Here is a 16,344-nt window from a genome sequence, read left to right as displayed (position 1 = left end):
AAAGAAGCCTCAACCCTGCATCTGAATTCATGTCACATTTCTCACTACCCGACAACAAACAAATGTCTTTCAATCCCAGTGATCCACTTCGAGTCATTCCTCGCCCCATTCCCCATTCTTCACCCTCCTGCCTTAGCTTAGGCATTCCGCCACCGTGGGCATTTCATGTCCCTCCTCAGTTTCACATACAGACACAATTTCTTTGCCGTTCAACGAACAGCAAAACCTTTCTGTGTCTCTAGTCTGAGCCAGGGCATTCAATTCCATTGAAAACTTCTCTCCTGCAATGGCAACGGTCAGACAGAGGGGACGTGGCCACCTTCAGCCCTGAGAGTGAGATATTCACTCTCCTCTTTCTTCAAGCTGCTGCTGTTAGTCCATAATACATGTACCATGGAATAAAAAGCTGAGTTTACTCCACGTGAGAAAGAAAGGAGCCACCAACTCCCCCAAAATCTCTGTGCCCCAAAGAGAACCTGCCCCTGCTATTGGAATCACTGATGTGCTTCAGCTACAGTGGGGAAATATCTGCTCTCACGGGGGTATAGCTCAGTGGTACAGTGTTTGACTGCAGATCAAGGGTCCTTGCTTCAAATCCAAGTGCCCTCTAATAAGCCTCTTATTTTATTTTTTATTTTGAAAAAAGGGAAAACATTTTCATTTCCATTCTCCATTATGTTCAGGAGCTCCACTATACGGGATGCTTGAAATGAATGTCAAAACTCAACATTTCACTGTCCAAATGAATAAAAATCTAGCACCTGTCCATCAGCTGAAATCAGTTCCAATCCTCTAAGTGTCTGCTTTATGTTTTCATCCATTAAACAAAGGGATCATATGAATGTACATTTGCAGATCCCTCTTCTCCAGGCTGTGCTGTGCAAAGAACAAGAACCACGTCAGTTGGGTTCAGGAGTCTGATGAGCAAAGGCAACTTGGTGCGGGATAAAGTCACTGGCACTTTGGTTCCTTCACATTCAACCAGCAGCTGGGCCCCAGGACAAGGCATGAGAGACGACAGTGGCTGTGAGCAGGAAAATAGCCCCCAAGAAGCTGGCTAAAGCTGTCAATCCTCAGAAAGATCACCATGCCCATGTCTAGCATGTACTGACTGCAGCGGGGACCAAAAAGGCAGAGAAAAGCCCACAAAAGTTCTAAGCTGCCAAGCCCCAGAAGGTGATCAAAATCCTACCTAAAATCAAGATAGGATAAGGCGAAGGTCATCTCCAAAGCCAGGGCTAAGAAGGCAACACTGAGAAAGAAGTGAAGAGATTTCCATTGGGATGACTCCTGCTCCCCTAATGGCTCTTTTATGAATCACCATAGACCACCCAAAGAGATCAAAGTCCTGCACGACAAACAGCCTCATGGATGGTATAATGAAGTAGTGGCAAAGGGGGAAGTGTTTCTTCTTCCAGATGGGAAGTGCTGTGTTTTGTGTAACACCTGCCAGGTGAGTGGTGCACTGACAGGGCAGCTGCCCATAGCTCCCACAGGAGCTCATTCTCCTCGGTCTGCTTCTGCTGTTATCTCAGAGCCAGCACTAGCGGGAGTGTGTCCCTGTCACTTCAGCAGCTCTAGAACAGGCTCTGTCTGCATCACAGCTCCGATTAATCCCACTTTTTTAATGTATTCCTACTGCGATACTCTCCCACTTCTCTGCATCATTCTAACATTCCCATCAGAGACTGACTATGGGGAGGAATGGACTAATTTGTTTGACATTCGTTAAGTTGCCATAGTATGTGACTGAAACCTCTGCTGGAGGTGGGCAGGAGCCTGTTACACACACAAAAATAGCTAAGCTTTACCAAACTAACCTGCTACAACATTCAAACCTTCCTGTACACATACAATAGAAATTGGGGCACTGAGAAATGGCAACTTGCCTTTACATAGATCACTGTTTTCTGTACTTCCAGAGGCATTGAAATAGAAGCATATTACCTTTCAACAGCTGCTATTTCATGTTCAGCAGCAAAGCCTCTGTCAATTTACCACCCATAGAGCTGATTGTTTCTAACTGCAGGGTTAGCCAGACCATTCAGTAACATTATCGCTCTGTTTACAAAAGCCTTTGGTTAGTGACGAATCATGAGACTTATCCCTTCCTGCTGTAATTCCACTGACTCCAGTGTTCTCTTTCCCCAGTTCTGGTTCCAAGAAAAGAAATTAAAACAAGCTTCAGAACTAACATGCTGTGAGAAAGTAGAAATGTTGATAGCTCACATTATTCAGTTTCTTCTGTGTCTTGTGTGTGTCTATCCGCTTTGTTTGTGTGACCGGTGGGGCTTTTTGTTTGCTCCAGGCAGGTTCAACCCTGTCAGATTTGTCTGTGGGGAGGGGCCAGAGAAAATAGACACCCTGGCCTTCCAGGTTGGGGTTAGGCAAAGGAATAATAACCCTGTCCCCTAAAAAACAGAATATGTTACAGAAACAGTGGTAGGAACAGTGCTAGAGAAACTGGTTAATAATCAAAATGCCCAGGCTTGAAGCAATCGGAAATACAGAATTCAAAAAGCTAAGCTCAGGGGAGATTTGGGGTTTATTCTCTGAGCTTAGCCATGTGCTATAGCACAGGGAGCAGTTTTGGAAGTCTCCCATCCCACAACTGGGGAAAGGAAAAGGATTCCTAGATTCTAGCATGGATTGAAGGAGGACAGTGATGGGGAATTAGGGACTCTTTCAGACTTATCCTAACAATGTCTGTTATAGAGGATGAAATGACATTTTTCCCTATCCCTGCCTTCTTCCTGCTCTTTGTTATAGTTCAATATATTTTAAGTGCGGAAAATAATAATGAAAATATCTGCTCTCCAGCACAACCTGAAGCAACATCAGAACAACTGGGAATGAAACAATTTGTTCCCCAAGGGAGAACTCGATGACTAACAATTGCTTTGAAATGGGGGAACAGGATAACCGTGATGCTCAGGGTTAGTTTAGACTAGGAACAGTGATGGAGTTTAAGTCAGGTCAAGGGGAAAGCTAATGCCAACCACTGCACCTGGGCTGCATCTGCACTACAACCTTTTATATTAAGATCATTAACTTGAGCAGCTAATGCCATCTACAGTCCTAGTGGATGGAAGGCACAGGTAGTTTTTGCCTCAGTGTACCTTGCTGGGATCAAACCTCTCTCCCCAACTTGGAACTCATGAACATTCCTGGCTGGAGGGATACACACTCCTATGACTCAAACGGAAAGGAGTTGATAGAAAAAATCATAGGACTGACCCCAAAGAAGGATGAGCTGCAAAAGGCAGAAGGCGGCAACTTATCTGGTGGAGCTGAGACACCACGGTGAAGATGATGCAAAAATCACTATGTGGGAATTAACTAATGTGATTTTTTTTTTAAAAAATCGTTTTTGCCAACCCTAGTCAAGAGATTTATTACAATTCTCTCTTCTGTGCATTTTCTGATGTCTAATGAGCCTTGAGCGCTGACTGAAGCTTTGCCCGCACTCAGAGCATGTGTAGGGCATCTCCCTTGTGTGGATTCTACGATGTGTGTTCAGGGTAGAGCTCCGATTGAAGCTTTTCCCACACTCAGCGCATGTGTAGGGCGTCTCTCCTGTGTGGATTCTACAATGTCTGATAAGGTGTGAGCGCTGACTGAAGCTTTTCCCACACTCAGCGCATGTGTAGAGCGTCTCTCCTCTGTGGATTCTCTGATGTGTGATAAGGTGTGCGCACTGACTGAAGCTTTTCCCGCACTCAGAGCATGTGTAGGGCATCTCCCTTGCGTGGATTCTCTGATGTGTGATAAGGTGTGAGCTCCGATTAAAGCTTCTCCCGCACTCAGAGCATGTGTAAGGCATCTCTCCTGTGTGGATTCTACGATGTGTGTTCAGGGTAGAGCTCCGATTGAAGCTTTTCCCACACTCAGTGCATGTGTAGGGCATCTCTCCTGTGTGGATTCTACGATGTGTGTTCAGGGTAGAGCACTGAGTGAAGTTTTTCCCACAATCAGTGCATGTGTAGGGCTTCTCTCCTGTGTGGATTCTATGATGTGTGTTCAGGGTAGAGCTCTGACTGAAGCTTTTCCCACACTCTGTGCATGTGTAGGGCGTCTCTCCTGTGTGGATTCTACAATGTGTGTTCAGGGTAGAGCTCTGATTGAAGCTTCTCCCACACTCAGCGCATGTGTAGGGCGTCTCTCCTGTGTGGATTCTACGATGTGTGATAAGGTGTGAGCTCCGATTGAAGCTTTTCCCGCACTCAGTGCACGTGTAGCATGTCTCGTCCAAGTTGATTCTACCGCTTGCTTTAAGGTCTGAGAGGCTACTAAAGTTTCCCTCTGGCTTCCCCTGAGTCTCACAGGCTTTTGGTTTTTCTGGGAGTGCACAACTCCTGGAAACATTCTCTTTGGATCTTCCTGATGACATTCCATGTGCTTCTCTTTGCTCAGCATCTTCCTGATGGGGTTTCTCCTCCTCATTCTCACTCACCATCCCATCACCTGATGGGAGACAGAGAGAATCCAGACACAGGTCACTACCTGCACCGGAAAGAAAGAAAATCTCAGAGAGAGGAATGGAAAAAGGGATGAACAATCGAAAATATGTGTGGGAGAGATCAAACCTATCAGGAGCTGATTTTCCCCAAAACCTTCCCCAGAGGAGAGAGGAAGGGATCAGTTTTGGTCTGCATCTCACGAGAACACTCAGAGGAAAGCGAGATCGGGGAGCGACCTGCTGCCAGTTGTGAGTCAGAATAGGATGGAAGCCAGGAGTGACATCTGCCATAATGATTTCACATCTGCAGGGAACAATCCTGAACTTGGAGAGCTCACAGGGTCTTTGTAGGACATCCCAAATGTTTCCTGCATTCCCACACAGTTGTTGAGTTGGTTTAACCAAGTCCTCACCTGTGCAGGCAGCTCTTGGAAGCACTTCTTTCTCAGAGCCACGGAGGTCTGGAACCCACGGCTCTTCCCCTCGTTCCACCTGGGAGATCATATCAGGTTTGGAAACTGGAAACCCTACTGCAGGCAAAGAAAACCAGGGAGGTCAGTAGAATTTGTGGGATACTTGTCACAAAGAATAGTCCATGGTTTTAACCCCAGCTCATTGTTAAGCAGTAACATCCGAAGGCCAAGCTTCCTTGGTTCAAAGAGGCAGGAGAGTTATTATGATTATAAATCATATTCATTACATTATTGCTAAGGAGCAACTAACAGTGGGTCCACATTGTGCTAGGACAAGTACAAACACAGAATAGTAGATGGCCCATGCCCTGAAGAATTTACAATCTAAATACACAAGCAGGCACAGAATGGGATAAGGGACAGAACCCACTGTTAGAATAGAGATATTCAGGCCTGCCTGTAAAGCCTATAGTTTAAGAACTTAGGTGTATTTTTAATCACTGAGCTACTTACAGGAGTATGAAAACAAAGAATCAAATCACTGTCTGTATTTGTAAGGGCCTTCTCTTACCGTGACAGTCTGAGGCCTTGTCCTTAGGCTAGGCCTTTGATTAAGCAGCAGGGGCAGCCATAAGCTGGGAAGCAAAGGGTCACATTCTCACATCCCAAACCAGTCACATTGAAATAAGATGCTATTGGGCTGTTAGGAAGATGATCCTGTCCTGATAGTGCCCAGCACTACCAGATAAAGAAACAGATCTTAAGATGGTTAAAGAATACTTAGTTTAATAGCAGCCTGGTTTGGCAAGAAATCACTACTCAATGCTTGTGGTTGTGAAACTCTCACTTTTGTATTTTTTTATCTTTATGGCCACCGCTTTACAATGTTAATATGTCTGGTTCTCTAATTGTTTTTGTCTGCTGTATAATTAATTTTGCTAGGTGTAAGTTAATTAGGTAGTGGGATACAGTTGGTTAGAGAATTATGTTTCAATGTGTTAGGATTGGTTAATTAAATTTCAGTACAATGATTGGTTAAGAAAAGGTATAGCTGAGAATATTACTATATAAACTGAGTCAAACAGGAGTGGGAACAGGAACAGAGAAACAGGGCAAATGCTCTGCGGCATCAGAGCTCATAGATTCTAGGGTCAGAAAGGACCAATGTGATCATCTAGTCCGACCTCCTGCATAAAGCAGGCCACAGAATCCTATCCATCCACTTTTATAACAAACCTCTAACCTATTCCTGAGTTATTTAAGTCTTCAAATTGTGGTTTGAAGACCTCAAGCTGCAGAGAATCCACCAGCAAGTGACCCATGCCCCACGCTGCAGAGGAAGGGCGAAAACCTCCAGGGCCTCTACCAATCTGCCCCGGAGGAAAATTCATTCCCGACCCCAAATATGGCGATCAGCTAAACCCTGAGCATGTGGGCAAGACTCACCAGGTAGCACTCAGGAAAGAATTCCCTGCAGTAACTCAGATCCTATCCTATCCCATCCAACATCCCATCATCAACCACTGGGCATACTTATCTGCTGATAATCAAAGATCGATTGCCAAAATTAGGCTATCCCATCATACTATCCCTTCCATAAACTTATCAGCTTATCTTAAAGCCAGATATGTCTTTTGCCCCCACTATCCCCTTGGAAGGCTGTTCCAGAACGTCACTCCTCTAATGGTTAGAAACCTTTGTCTTATTTCAAGTCTAAACTTCCTAGTGTCCAGTTTATACCCATTTGTTCTTGTGTCTATATTGGTACTCAGCTTAAATAATTCCTCTCCCTCCCTAATATTAATCCCTCTGATATATTTATAAAGAGCAAGCATATCCCCCTCAGCCTTCTTTTGGCTAGACTAAACAAGCCAAGCTCTTTGAGTCTCCTTTCATATGACAGTTTTCCATTCCTCGGATCATCCTAGTAGCCCGTCTCTGAACCTGTTCCAGTTTGAATTCATCCTTCTTAAACATGGGAGAGTAGAACTGCACGCAGTATTCCAGGTGGGGTCTCATCAGTGCCTTATATAACAGTACTAACACCTTTTTATCTTTCCTGGAAATACTTTGCCTGATGCATCCTAAAACCGCATTAGCTTTTTAATGGCCATATCACATTGGCGGCTCATAGTCATCCTGTGATCTACCAATACCCCAAGGTCCTTCTCCTCCTCTCTTGCTTCCAACTGATGCGTCCCCAATGTATATCTAACCTTCTTATTATTAATCCCTAAGTGCATGACCTTGCACTTTTCACTATTAAATTTCATCCTATTACTATTACTCCAGTTTACAAGGTTGTCCAGATCTTCCTGTATGATATCCTGGTCCTTCTCCGTGTTAGCAATACCCCCCAGCTTCGCATCATCCACAAACTTTATTAGCACATTCCCACTTTTTGTGCCAAGCTCAGTAATAAAAAGGTTAAATAAGATAGGTCCAAAAACCGATCCTTGAGGAACTCCACTAGTAACCTCCTTCCAGCTGGTAAGGGGGACATGAGGAAAATGCTCTGCGGTCTCAGAGCAGATAAGGGGGAAATGGCACCAAAGACCCCAGGCCCCCTGAATCATCTGGGCAGCCCTGGGTGACAGTCATTCTCTTGTCTCTGTTGGGTATTAGATTGATGTAGGTTACTCCCAGTGAGTCCTAAATGACCCATTCATATCACCCCATGACAGCTATGTGACAAAACACCTCACGTCTCCTGCTCTTTATAATCATAGCAATACCAATCACAGCAGGAAACTGAGGTGTGTATTGGCATCATACAAGTATCACCAAAAGTCCCACCTCTATCTCACACACACTGCTCACAGCCCCTGGAGAGAAAGCAAAGCACAGGAAATGGACGTTAATCCAGCAAACACAGTGGAGGACAAGCTGCAATCCTCACACACTGGTCAAAAAGGAGACGTATGTGGATCCCTGCCCATAGAGAGGGGCTGGCTAGAGGTCTGATACCTGAGGAGCCATTCCTTGAGCAGACCATGGAGGCAGGTCAAAGGCTTAGCTACCCCTGAACTGTGACATTGCAAAAGCACATTTTGGGGAATTAGGAAATCTAGTGACTCAGGTGAAATGGGAGGGAGAATTAAACTCCCCCAGTGGGAGGAGAAGGCTGGGGAATTAAACGCTAACATTCAGGAGCAACAGCCTCTAATTCTTCTGAAAAAGGAGAATGTAAGAAACAAGAACTGGACTACGTAACCTCAAGAGGGACAGGCTCAAAGATCCAAGGAGCCTGGAGGGAAGACAGCTTGTGGCTGCTGCAGATGGGAAGAGGGGGGACAAGACTCTCTCCAAACTCTCACTCTTCTTGACCCTGACCTGATTTTACGATCTATGAGCTAGTCTCACGTCTTGTGGGCAATTTTATACTTGCTAGAGGTAAGATGCCATAATCAGAGTATTACTTATTATTTTGGTACATGCGTGGAGGCAAAGAGGTGAGCATAAAGAAATGGGTTATTAAGGGCAGGTCGACACTACAGCCGGGATTGATGCTCTGAGATCGATCTAGCCGTGATCGATTTAGTGATACGATTTAGTAAACGTAGCCTAAGCTTGCTACAGTTCAGGGCCTTATATTAAGTTGAGGCTTTGCGAGAGTGGTTATGCTGAAGTCTAGGATTTAGCTGAGGTTTGGGTAGGGATTCAGGGTTAAAGGTCTGGGATCCCCCACAGTTCTAGATCCCCAAACCTCTCCTCCCTCCCAATGACCCACCCAGCCCAATTCCTGGGTGCCCTTCCTCCACATTCCCCTCTGCTTCTTCCCATTACTAGCAGCCGGCACCACCTCCCGGCGCCTTGGGAGCTTCTTGTGTTCCCTCCTTATCCCTTATTACCTCCTCCCTCCCTGCTAGTGTATGGGAGATAAGGAAAAAAAGGGGGACAAAGAAACTTGTCAAAACTTGAATGATGAATAAAGGTATAAAGTTATTACTGCTCAGGTTCTTTAGAGACCCCACAGCTTCTAATAACCCAGAGGACAGGACTTCTTACCCAGCGAGGTCACCGTCTCATAGTTCTCCTGCATGACATCCCTGTAGAGGGCTCTCTGAACAGGGTCCAGAAGAGCCCATTCCTCCCTAGTGAAATACACAGCCACCTCCTCGAAAGTCACCGGCCCCTGAAAAAGAAAGAGTCCAACACTCAGGACCTGCTGCCCCACTCACAACCCCACTATTCATAGAACAGCAGCACCAGGTAAATGGAAGCTCCAGGAGGCACATGTTAACAGAGTCCCACCCCACCTTGCCTAGAGCAGCCAGGAGGAAGAGAGAACCTTTGTGTCTCCCAGCTGACAGAGGGAAGCAGGGTCATCACATTGATCACATAGCTACTAGCCAAAGCTTAATATAGGAGATGGGGCTGTCTCTGGAGCCTGCTGGTAGCTCCCTGGTAGGAATCCCAACACTCTCCAAATAAAATATATGGAAGAAAGGGGAACTCAAAAGTAAAGAATAGAAGTTCGAAGGTCAGAATTGTAGAAAGTTGGCAAGAGAAGCTATCAGAAATCAGTGATCAACCAATGAAAATAAGAAAGAAGTTTTTAAAAGGACAAAATTAATCCTAACAATGGTCCAGATAACTAGAGTTTTGAAAGACCTGCTGGAGGAGCATGGTGGACTGTTAATGTTGATTTTAATTAGGACTTGGAACACTTGGGAAATTCCAGAAGACTGGAATAAAGCTAATGCAGTGCCAATATTTAAAAAGTATAGAAGAGATGACGCAGCTAATAACACATGTGTCAGTCTGAAATCGATACTGGGCAAGAGAATGGAACAGCCAATACTGGATTTCACTAAGAAAGAAAGGAGGGTAATATAATTAGTACCCATTAAAAAGGTTTAGACACAATAGATCCTATCAAACTAACTGGATATCCTTATTGGATGAGATCAAAAGTTTACTTGCAGCTAATAGTCCTGATGTAATATATGTAGGCACATGAGTTGGTTCAGCACAATATTTTGACTAGAAAGATACAAAATACACAGGGCATACATTAAATAGATTAAAAACTGAGATTTTAAATAGAGAACCATGGTCGAGTGGATTTCTTTCTAGCGGGTTCCCGCAAGGATTGGATCTTGGCCCTGTGCTATTTAACATTCTTATCAATGACCTGGAAGAGAATATAAAATCATCACCGATAAAGTTTGCAGTTGCCACAAAGACTAGGGATGGAGGTAACTAATGAAGTGTCACGAGGTTCAGGTTTCAGTACTGGGAGTCTGGGAAGTTGTCCCAGCCCTGGCTGGAGGGTTATTTCCTGTTCCACAAAGAGGGGAAGTTTCATTCCCAAAGCCTGTGCCTTGAAATTAGAACCTATCTGACACTACAGCCAATATTCAACATAGTGCAGTATTATAATATGATTAGGACATGACTCATTTTGCACAAAGTGTCTCATGTGTGGTGTCACTGGAAAAGTTATGATTTGCTGAATATGATTATCTTACCTGTGCTATGGATATTGACTCTGTATCTATCTTTCAAATGTGCTTACTCTGGGTTAACAGCCACAACGAGCCTTTCAGGTACAACAATGAAGAAGTCAGACAGTGTTCATGGCTCATCAACAAAGACAATGGACCGTGGAAGAGCTTAGCCCTCCTGTGAACGGTTCAGCCAGTCTAGCAGTCATGGCTACTGTGACTCAGCAGGGCATGTGACCAGACCACATGACAATGAACTTCATTTTGCTACCTGTATTTTTCCACAAACCAGACTGGGAACTGAGGTTAGAACAAAGGGTTCCTGGCATATGGAAAAGCTACATAAGGTGGAGTGTGACATCAGCTCTTGGCCTCATTCCCTGCACAAGAGAACTCCTGGAAACACCTGAGGAATGAACACTGAACTGGGGGAAGTGCTGGTTCCAGGGTAAAGGGATTTCTAGCTTGTGTATGGAAACTTGGTAGACTGCTTGTATCATCAGTCAGGGTGAGAAATTGCTAATTCAAATTCTATCCAGATAGTATGTTAGGCTTGGTTTGAGTTTTCAGTTATTTGCTAGGTAATCTGCTTTGATCTGTTTGCTAACACTTATTGCTGGGAAATTGGCTGTTGTCTTCTCTCTCTCCTTGAGTGGCTTAGGTAACGCACTCAGGTAGCTTAGTTGGCTGCATGGAGCCACCTGCTGTCGAGTTGAGTGATAACAGGCCATGGAGAGACAGGCTGAATCTCCAGCAAAGCAGTGTGAGAAGGGCCAGCCCGGCTCGAGGGTTAGAGGGCACAGCGGTTCCCAGAAGCCCCCCAGACTGCACCCCGGGGTGACAACCCATCACAGCCTAAAGTACACAAGTCTCAGCAGTTTTGTCACATCCTGTCCCCTTCCCTTTCTCCACTAAAGATATTTCCTGCCTCCCACCACCTCTAGCAGATCCCACCAGTGGTGAGCTCCAGCCGGTTCGCATGAACAGGTTGTTAAATTTAGAAGCCTTTTTAGAACAGGTTGTCCCAGGACTACTGGTTCTAAAAAAGCTTTTAAATTTAACAAAGGCTTGGGCAGTTGTCCACCCGGGCCCCAGCCCCAGCTCACCTCCCCCTCTCCTCTGAAAGCTCCATCCTCCTTCTCCTCCCCATCCCCTGCTTCCTGCGAACCAAATGTTCAAGGGAAGCCTGAAACAAGCAGCAGGCAGGTAACCTGGTCCGGGGGGGCGGGGTGATGGCATGTATGGCTCAGTCCGGCTCCACCTGTGCGGATCCACATGGCCATGGTCAAGCGCCCCAGCCGGGTCCCGTCTACGCACCCCTGGCTCGGGGCTGGTCCCGGCCGAGCGGCTCCGACCCAGCCCAGCTCAGGTCCCACAGCACCGCAGCACCCCAGCCGAGCAGCTCCAGCCTGGCTCGGGGAGTTGGGTCCTGCGGCGTCAGTCGCGGTCCCGGCCGAGCTGTCCCAGTCCTGGCCCCAGGCAGTGTGGTAAGGGGCAGGGAGCAGGGAGGGGGTGTTTGGTGGGTTGTGGGGGGTGGATAGGGGTCAGGGCGGTCAGAGGGCAGGGAACAAGGGAATTGAATGGGGGCAAGGGTCCCAGAGGGCAGTCAAGAAGGAGCAGGGGTTGGATGAGGTGGTGGGGGGCAGTCAGGGACAGAGAGAAGGGATGGTTGGATGGGGCAGAGGTTCCGAGGGGGCATGAAGAATGAATGAGAGGAGGAGTTTGATGGGGCGGTAGGGGGTAGTCGGGGACAAGGAAGGGGGGGATGGATCAGGGGTCCCTGGGGGGGTGTCAAGGAACAGGGGGGGTTGCATGGGGCACGACCCTCGGGAGGGCATGAGCCCCTCATGAAGTGAGGAGGAAGGAACCTGTTGTTAATATTTTGGCAGCTCATCACTGGCTCCCACCCTCCTATACATTTACCGCTTCTCTCCCTCCAAGCAGAACCCACCACCAGCTCCCTGAGAATCCCTTACCTGAGCCAGCTCCATTGCAGCCATTGCCTTTCCCCTGGGAGGATGGGATGATCTGGAGCAAAAGGTGGACGTTATTCTGTAGCCTACCAGGGTGAGAAGGGCAAAGTGAGAGAATTCAGACAGGGTTTCTCTCCTTTCCACATGTTGATTCCCCCCAGGATTTCCCCTGCTAATGGACATTCTAGGTTCTGCCACACTGGGAAGCACAGAGTGACCTTATCCCAGTACAGGCCTAGCCCCCTCCTTCCAGGGTGTAACCCTCTGACACATGGTGAAAAACACCCAGCAGCAGAGTCTCTCTGTTACACTTATCAAGTTTGCAGGCGATACCAAGCTGGGAGGGGTTGCAAGGACTTTAGAGGATAGAACTGAAATTCAAAATCATCTGGACAAACTGGAGAAATGGTCTGAAGTAAATAGGATGAAATTCAATAACGACAAATGCAAATACAGCGCTTAGGAAGGAACAATCATACAAAATGGGTAATAACTGCCAAAGAAGGAGTGTTGTGGAAACGGATCTGGGGGTAATAGTGGATTAGAAGCAGAATATGAGTCAACAGAGTTACACTTTTTTTGCAACAGTAAGTATCATTTGGGGATGTATTAGCAGGAGTATTGTAAACAAGACACGAGAAGTAATTCTGTCGCTCTACTCCGCAGTGATTAGGTCTCAACTGGAGTAGTGTGTCCAGTTCTGGGGACCACATTTCAGAAAAGATGTGGACAAAATGGAGAAAGTCCAGAGAAGAGTAACAAAAATGAATAAAGGTCTAGAAAACATGGCCAATGAGGGAAGATTGAAAAAACTGGGTTTGTTGAGTCTGCAGAAGACTCAGAGGGGACATGATCACAGTTTTCAAGTACATAAAAGGTTGTTACAAGGATGCCAGAGAAAAATTGTTCTTCTGAATCGGTGAGGATAGGACAAGAAGCAATGGACTTAAATTACAGCAAGGGTGGTTTAGGATAGAGATTAGGAAAAAAACTTCCTAAATGTCAGAGTGGCTAAGCACTGGAATAAATTGTCTAGGGAGGTTGTGGAATCTCCATCACTGGGGATATTTAAGAGCAGGCTGGACAAACACCTGTCAGGGATTGTCTAGATAATATTGAGTCCTGCCTTGAGTGCAGGGGACTGGCCTAGATGACCTCTCGAGGTCCCCTTCCAGTTCTATAATTCTATGAACCAAAGGCCAGAGAAGAGCAGAATCAAAGGAGTCACTCTGGGGAATTCTCCCTGTCACTGTTCCCAAGGCAGATCTCTCAGGTTTACAAAGCTGTTTGATGCTCCAGCCTTTATACAGTGTCTCCTGGCAGTGCCCCTTTCATGGGCTGGGCCTAGTTTTAGCTTTTGGGAAGCATGAGCCCTGGGGCTCTGAGACTGAGCCTTCTTGCCTCAGAACATCTTGTTTCTTTCTGTGGCCCCACAGTGAGTCCAAATGAGTAGATACTCCTGACAGAGACTGTGAACATAAGAATGTCAGAGCTGCCCAATGCATCAGACCAATGGTCCATCTAGCTCAGTGGCCAATGCCAGGTGCTTCAGAGAGAATGAACAGAACAGGTAATCATCAAATGATCCACCCCGTCACCCATTCCCTGCTTCTGGCAAACAGAGGCTAGAGACACCATCCCTGCCCATCCTGCCTGTGACACTGGCAGATGAGAAGTTAGCTCTTGCAAAAGCCCCCATGTCTTCATGGAACAGGGACAAACACATAGCTGGAATCAGTCTGACTCACCCGTGTTAGTATTAGGGACTAGGATTATAAGAATGTGTTTACACTTTATTGAATGCTTGTGAGTTGCTGCCTGGGTTAATATCTGACTAATTGCATTGTGAGCCTCTGTGGCTCTGTAAATCACCAGACAGGAGAGAGACTTTACCTAGGTGAAGTGCTGACTGGCAATCAAATGCATTACATCCTGCCTGGCAGGAAAGGTTCATCAACACCAGAAAGACTATTATGGGATGTTAAAGACGACAAAAGACTGTTGTTGTGCTCTTGACTTCTCATTAGCTCAGTTTGCAGCTCAGAGCACATGGCAGGAAGGGGATAAAAAAACCCATACAGAAGGAACTGATTATCTGTATGCTGCTTGGACTCTGGGGGACAAAGATTCTAGGCATAAGCAAGAGATCACAAGCTGATTAGCCTGGGTTAGTCCTAAGGAAGATACAGGGCTTTCTTATTATAGAGGCTTCTATTACCTTTTGAAATTTAAGACTGTAACTTGTCTCCATCTATAGGATTACCTGCTTTAACTTTGTAAACAACTCTTGTTTCCTTTTAAATAAGTCTTAATACAGGTTATTACAGGACTGGCTACAAGTATTGTCTTTGCTGTGAGATCTAAGATTCAACTGACCTCAGTAAGTGACTGGTCCTTTGGGACAAGGTCAGGCATGACAAAGCCCTGGCTGGGATGATTTAGTTGAGGACTGGTCCTGCTTTGAGCAGGGGGTTGGACTAGATGACCTCCTGAGGTTCCTTCCAGCCCTGATATTCTATGATTCTATGACTGGCAGTAACCTGAACATTGCTGAGATTTGTAGGCTAAGGCAGTGGTTCTCAACTAGGGGACCTGGACCCGCTAGGGGCCACTAGCAGGTTTCAGGGCGGGTGCCAAGCAAGGCCAGTATTAGACTCACTGAGGCCCAGGGCAGAAAACTTAAGTCCCAGTGCATGGGGCTGAAGTCCAGGGCCCTGAGCCCCTACCTGGGGCTGAAGCCAAAGCCTAAGCAATGTAGATTTGTGTGGTCCCTGTGGCATGGCACCCCGAGAGAGGAAGAAAGTGGTCAGAGGACTCAGCCAGAAGGTTGAGCCCTGACACACTACTGGCTTAGAGGGTCTCTGCCAGTCAGGAAGGGCTAGCAGCGAGGGAAGACTGGCAATTGATGGTTGGAGGGGTGAAGAGGTTTGGGGTATGGTGGGGGAAGAAGCGTCTGGGACTGGATAACCTGGGGCTGGGCAGTCTCCATAGGGGACACTTGCTCCTCCTGTGCCCTTTTCACATCCTCTTGCGAGTAGAGAATGACCACCCTGTCCCCACCCCCAGAGGCAGCCGTCTCAGGACTCTCCCAAGTTCCACCCACTAACTCTCTTCTCATTTGGGGTAGAGCTCGGGGCAACAAATCACCACCAAGATGAACCCAGCTGAATGCTGCCTGTTCTGGTGCCACAGGGGCCTCTGGTGGGTGAAAGGCAGAACTGTAGCACTTCTCAGGCAGAATGTATCTTCTTCACGCCAAAAAAAAAAGAAATTCTATGCTGGACGTGAATTCTGTGCATACCCAGTGGTGCAGAATTCCCACATGAGTAACTCGCACCTGGCACAAACATAACCTGCTCACTCCCATCTCTTCTCCCTATGGGTCGAGTCCCAGAGCTGCTGCTGTAATTAATGCACACAGGCTTTCACTCCCGTTAGTGCTGGCAAGACCCAATCCAGTGACAGGACTGAATCCTTATTTTCCTAGCACATGGGACAGTCTCCGCTGAGGGGGAGATGAGATGGGGAAGGGGTACAAAGGGGAAAGTTGTTGTACCCATGTTGGTCCCAGTATACCATAAAGCTATTTTTAATTGGTTCTAAAAAAATTACCTCACCCACCTTGTCTCTCCAAGAGATCTGAAAGTGGCAGAAGGAGACAAACAGGAAGACAGTGCTCAGGACTCTAAACCAAACATTTCAAACCCCTGGAAGAAACTACATTTCCCTTCTGCCACTGGGTATCTTTGTATCCTATATGAGGGACCACCCCATTCCCCTCATAGCAGCAAAGGGAGACTGCAGCAAGCCCCAGATGGTCTTTCCCAATCCTGGCATGTTTGTTATGACAAAGTTTGTGTGTGGAGGGTGCACGGGCTGGGTACAGCTGGACCCATCTGCAGATTGGAAAGTCAGGACAACTCCAGCACAGCTTGGGGGCTGTGGGCAGGGGGAGCAGTTCTGGAGCTCAGCCTCTGCCCCCTCTAGATCCCGTGGCAGATGGCTCTGGCAGCATCAAGTGCGTCCATCACTGCAGGAGGAAGGCTGGG

The 16,344-nt window shown here is 46.8% G+C and overlaps 1 protein-coding gene and 1 non-coding gene across 4 annotated transcripts in view; one reads left to right on the top strand and one right to left on the bottom strand.

Moving 5' to 3' along the window:
* Positions 1–12,339, bottom strand: part of LOC127039397 (zinc finger protein 501-like) — a 190,263-nt gene extending 177,924 nt beyond the window's left edge. For 2 of the 3 annotated variants that reach the window (XM_050933098.1, XM_050933097.1), the window contains exons 1-4: positions 12,299–12,337; positions 8,881–9,007; positions 4,873–4,989; positions 3,136–4,503 (exon numbers count right to left, since the gene is read on the bottom strand). In XM_050933098.1, coding sequence (XP_050789055.1) covers positions 3,380–4,503; positions 4,873–4,989; positions 8,881–9,007; positions 12,299–12,322 — 1,392 coding nt within the window. In that variant the 5' untranslated portion in view covers positions 12,323–12,337 and the 3' untranslated portion in view covers positions 3,136–3,379. Of the gene's footprint in view, positions 1–3,135; positions 4,504–4,872; positions 4,990–8,880; positions 9,008–12,298 lie in introns of all 3 variants that reach the window. The other variant, XM_050933099.1, reaches the window with a different exon arrangement.
* TRNAC-GCA (transfer RNA cysteine (anticodon GCA)) lies at positions 539–609 on the top strand. Its single transcript has one exon. It is a non-coding gene; the product is annotated as a tRNA-Cys (tRNA).
* Positions 12,340–16,344: the final 4,005 nt, after the last annotated feature.

This window comes from Gopherus flavomarginatus, chromosome 23, assembly GCF_025201925.1.
Source record: "Gopherus flavomarginatus isolate rGopFla2 chromosome 23, rGopFla2.mat.asm, whole genome shotgun sequence".
Lineage (NCBI taxonomy): Eukaryota > Metazoa > Chordata > Testudines > Testudinidae > Gopherus > Gopherus flavomarginatus.
Note: the sequence above shows the minus strand (reverse complement) of the source record. Positions and strands in the feature narration are given on the sequence as shown.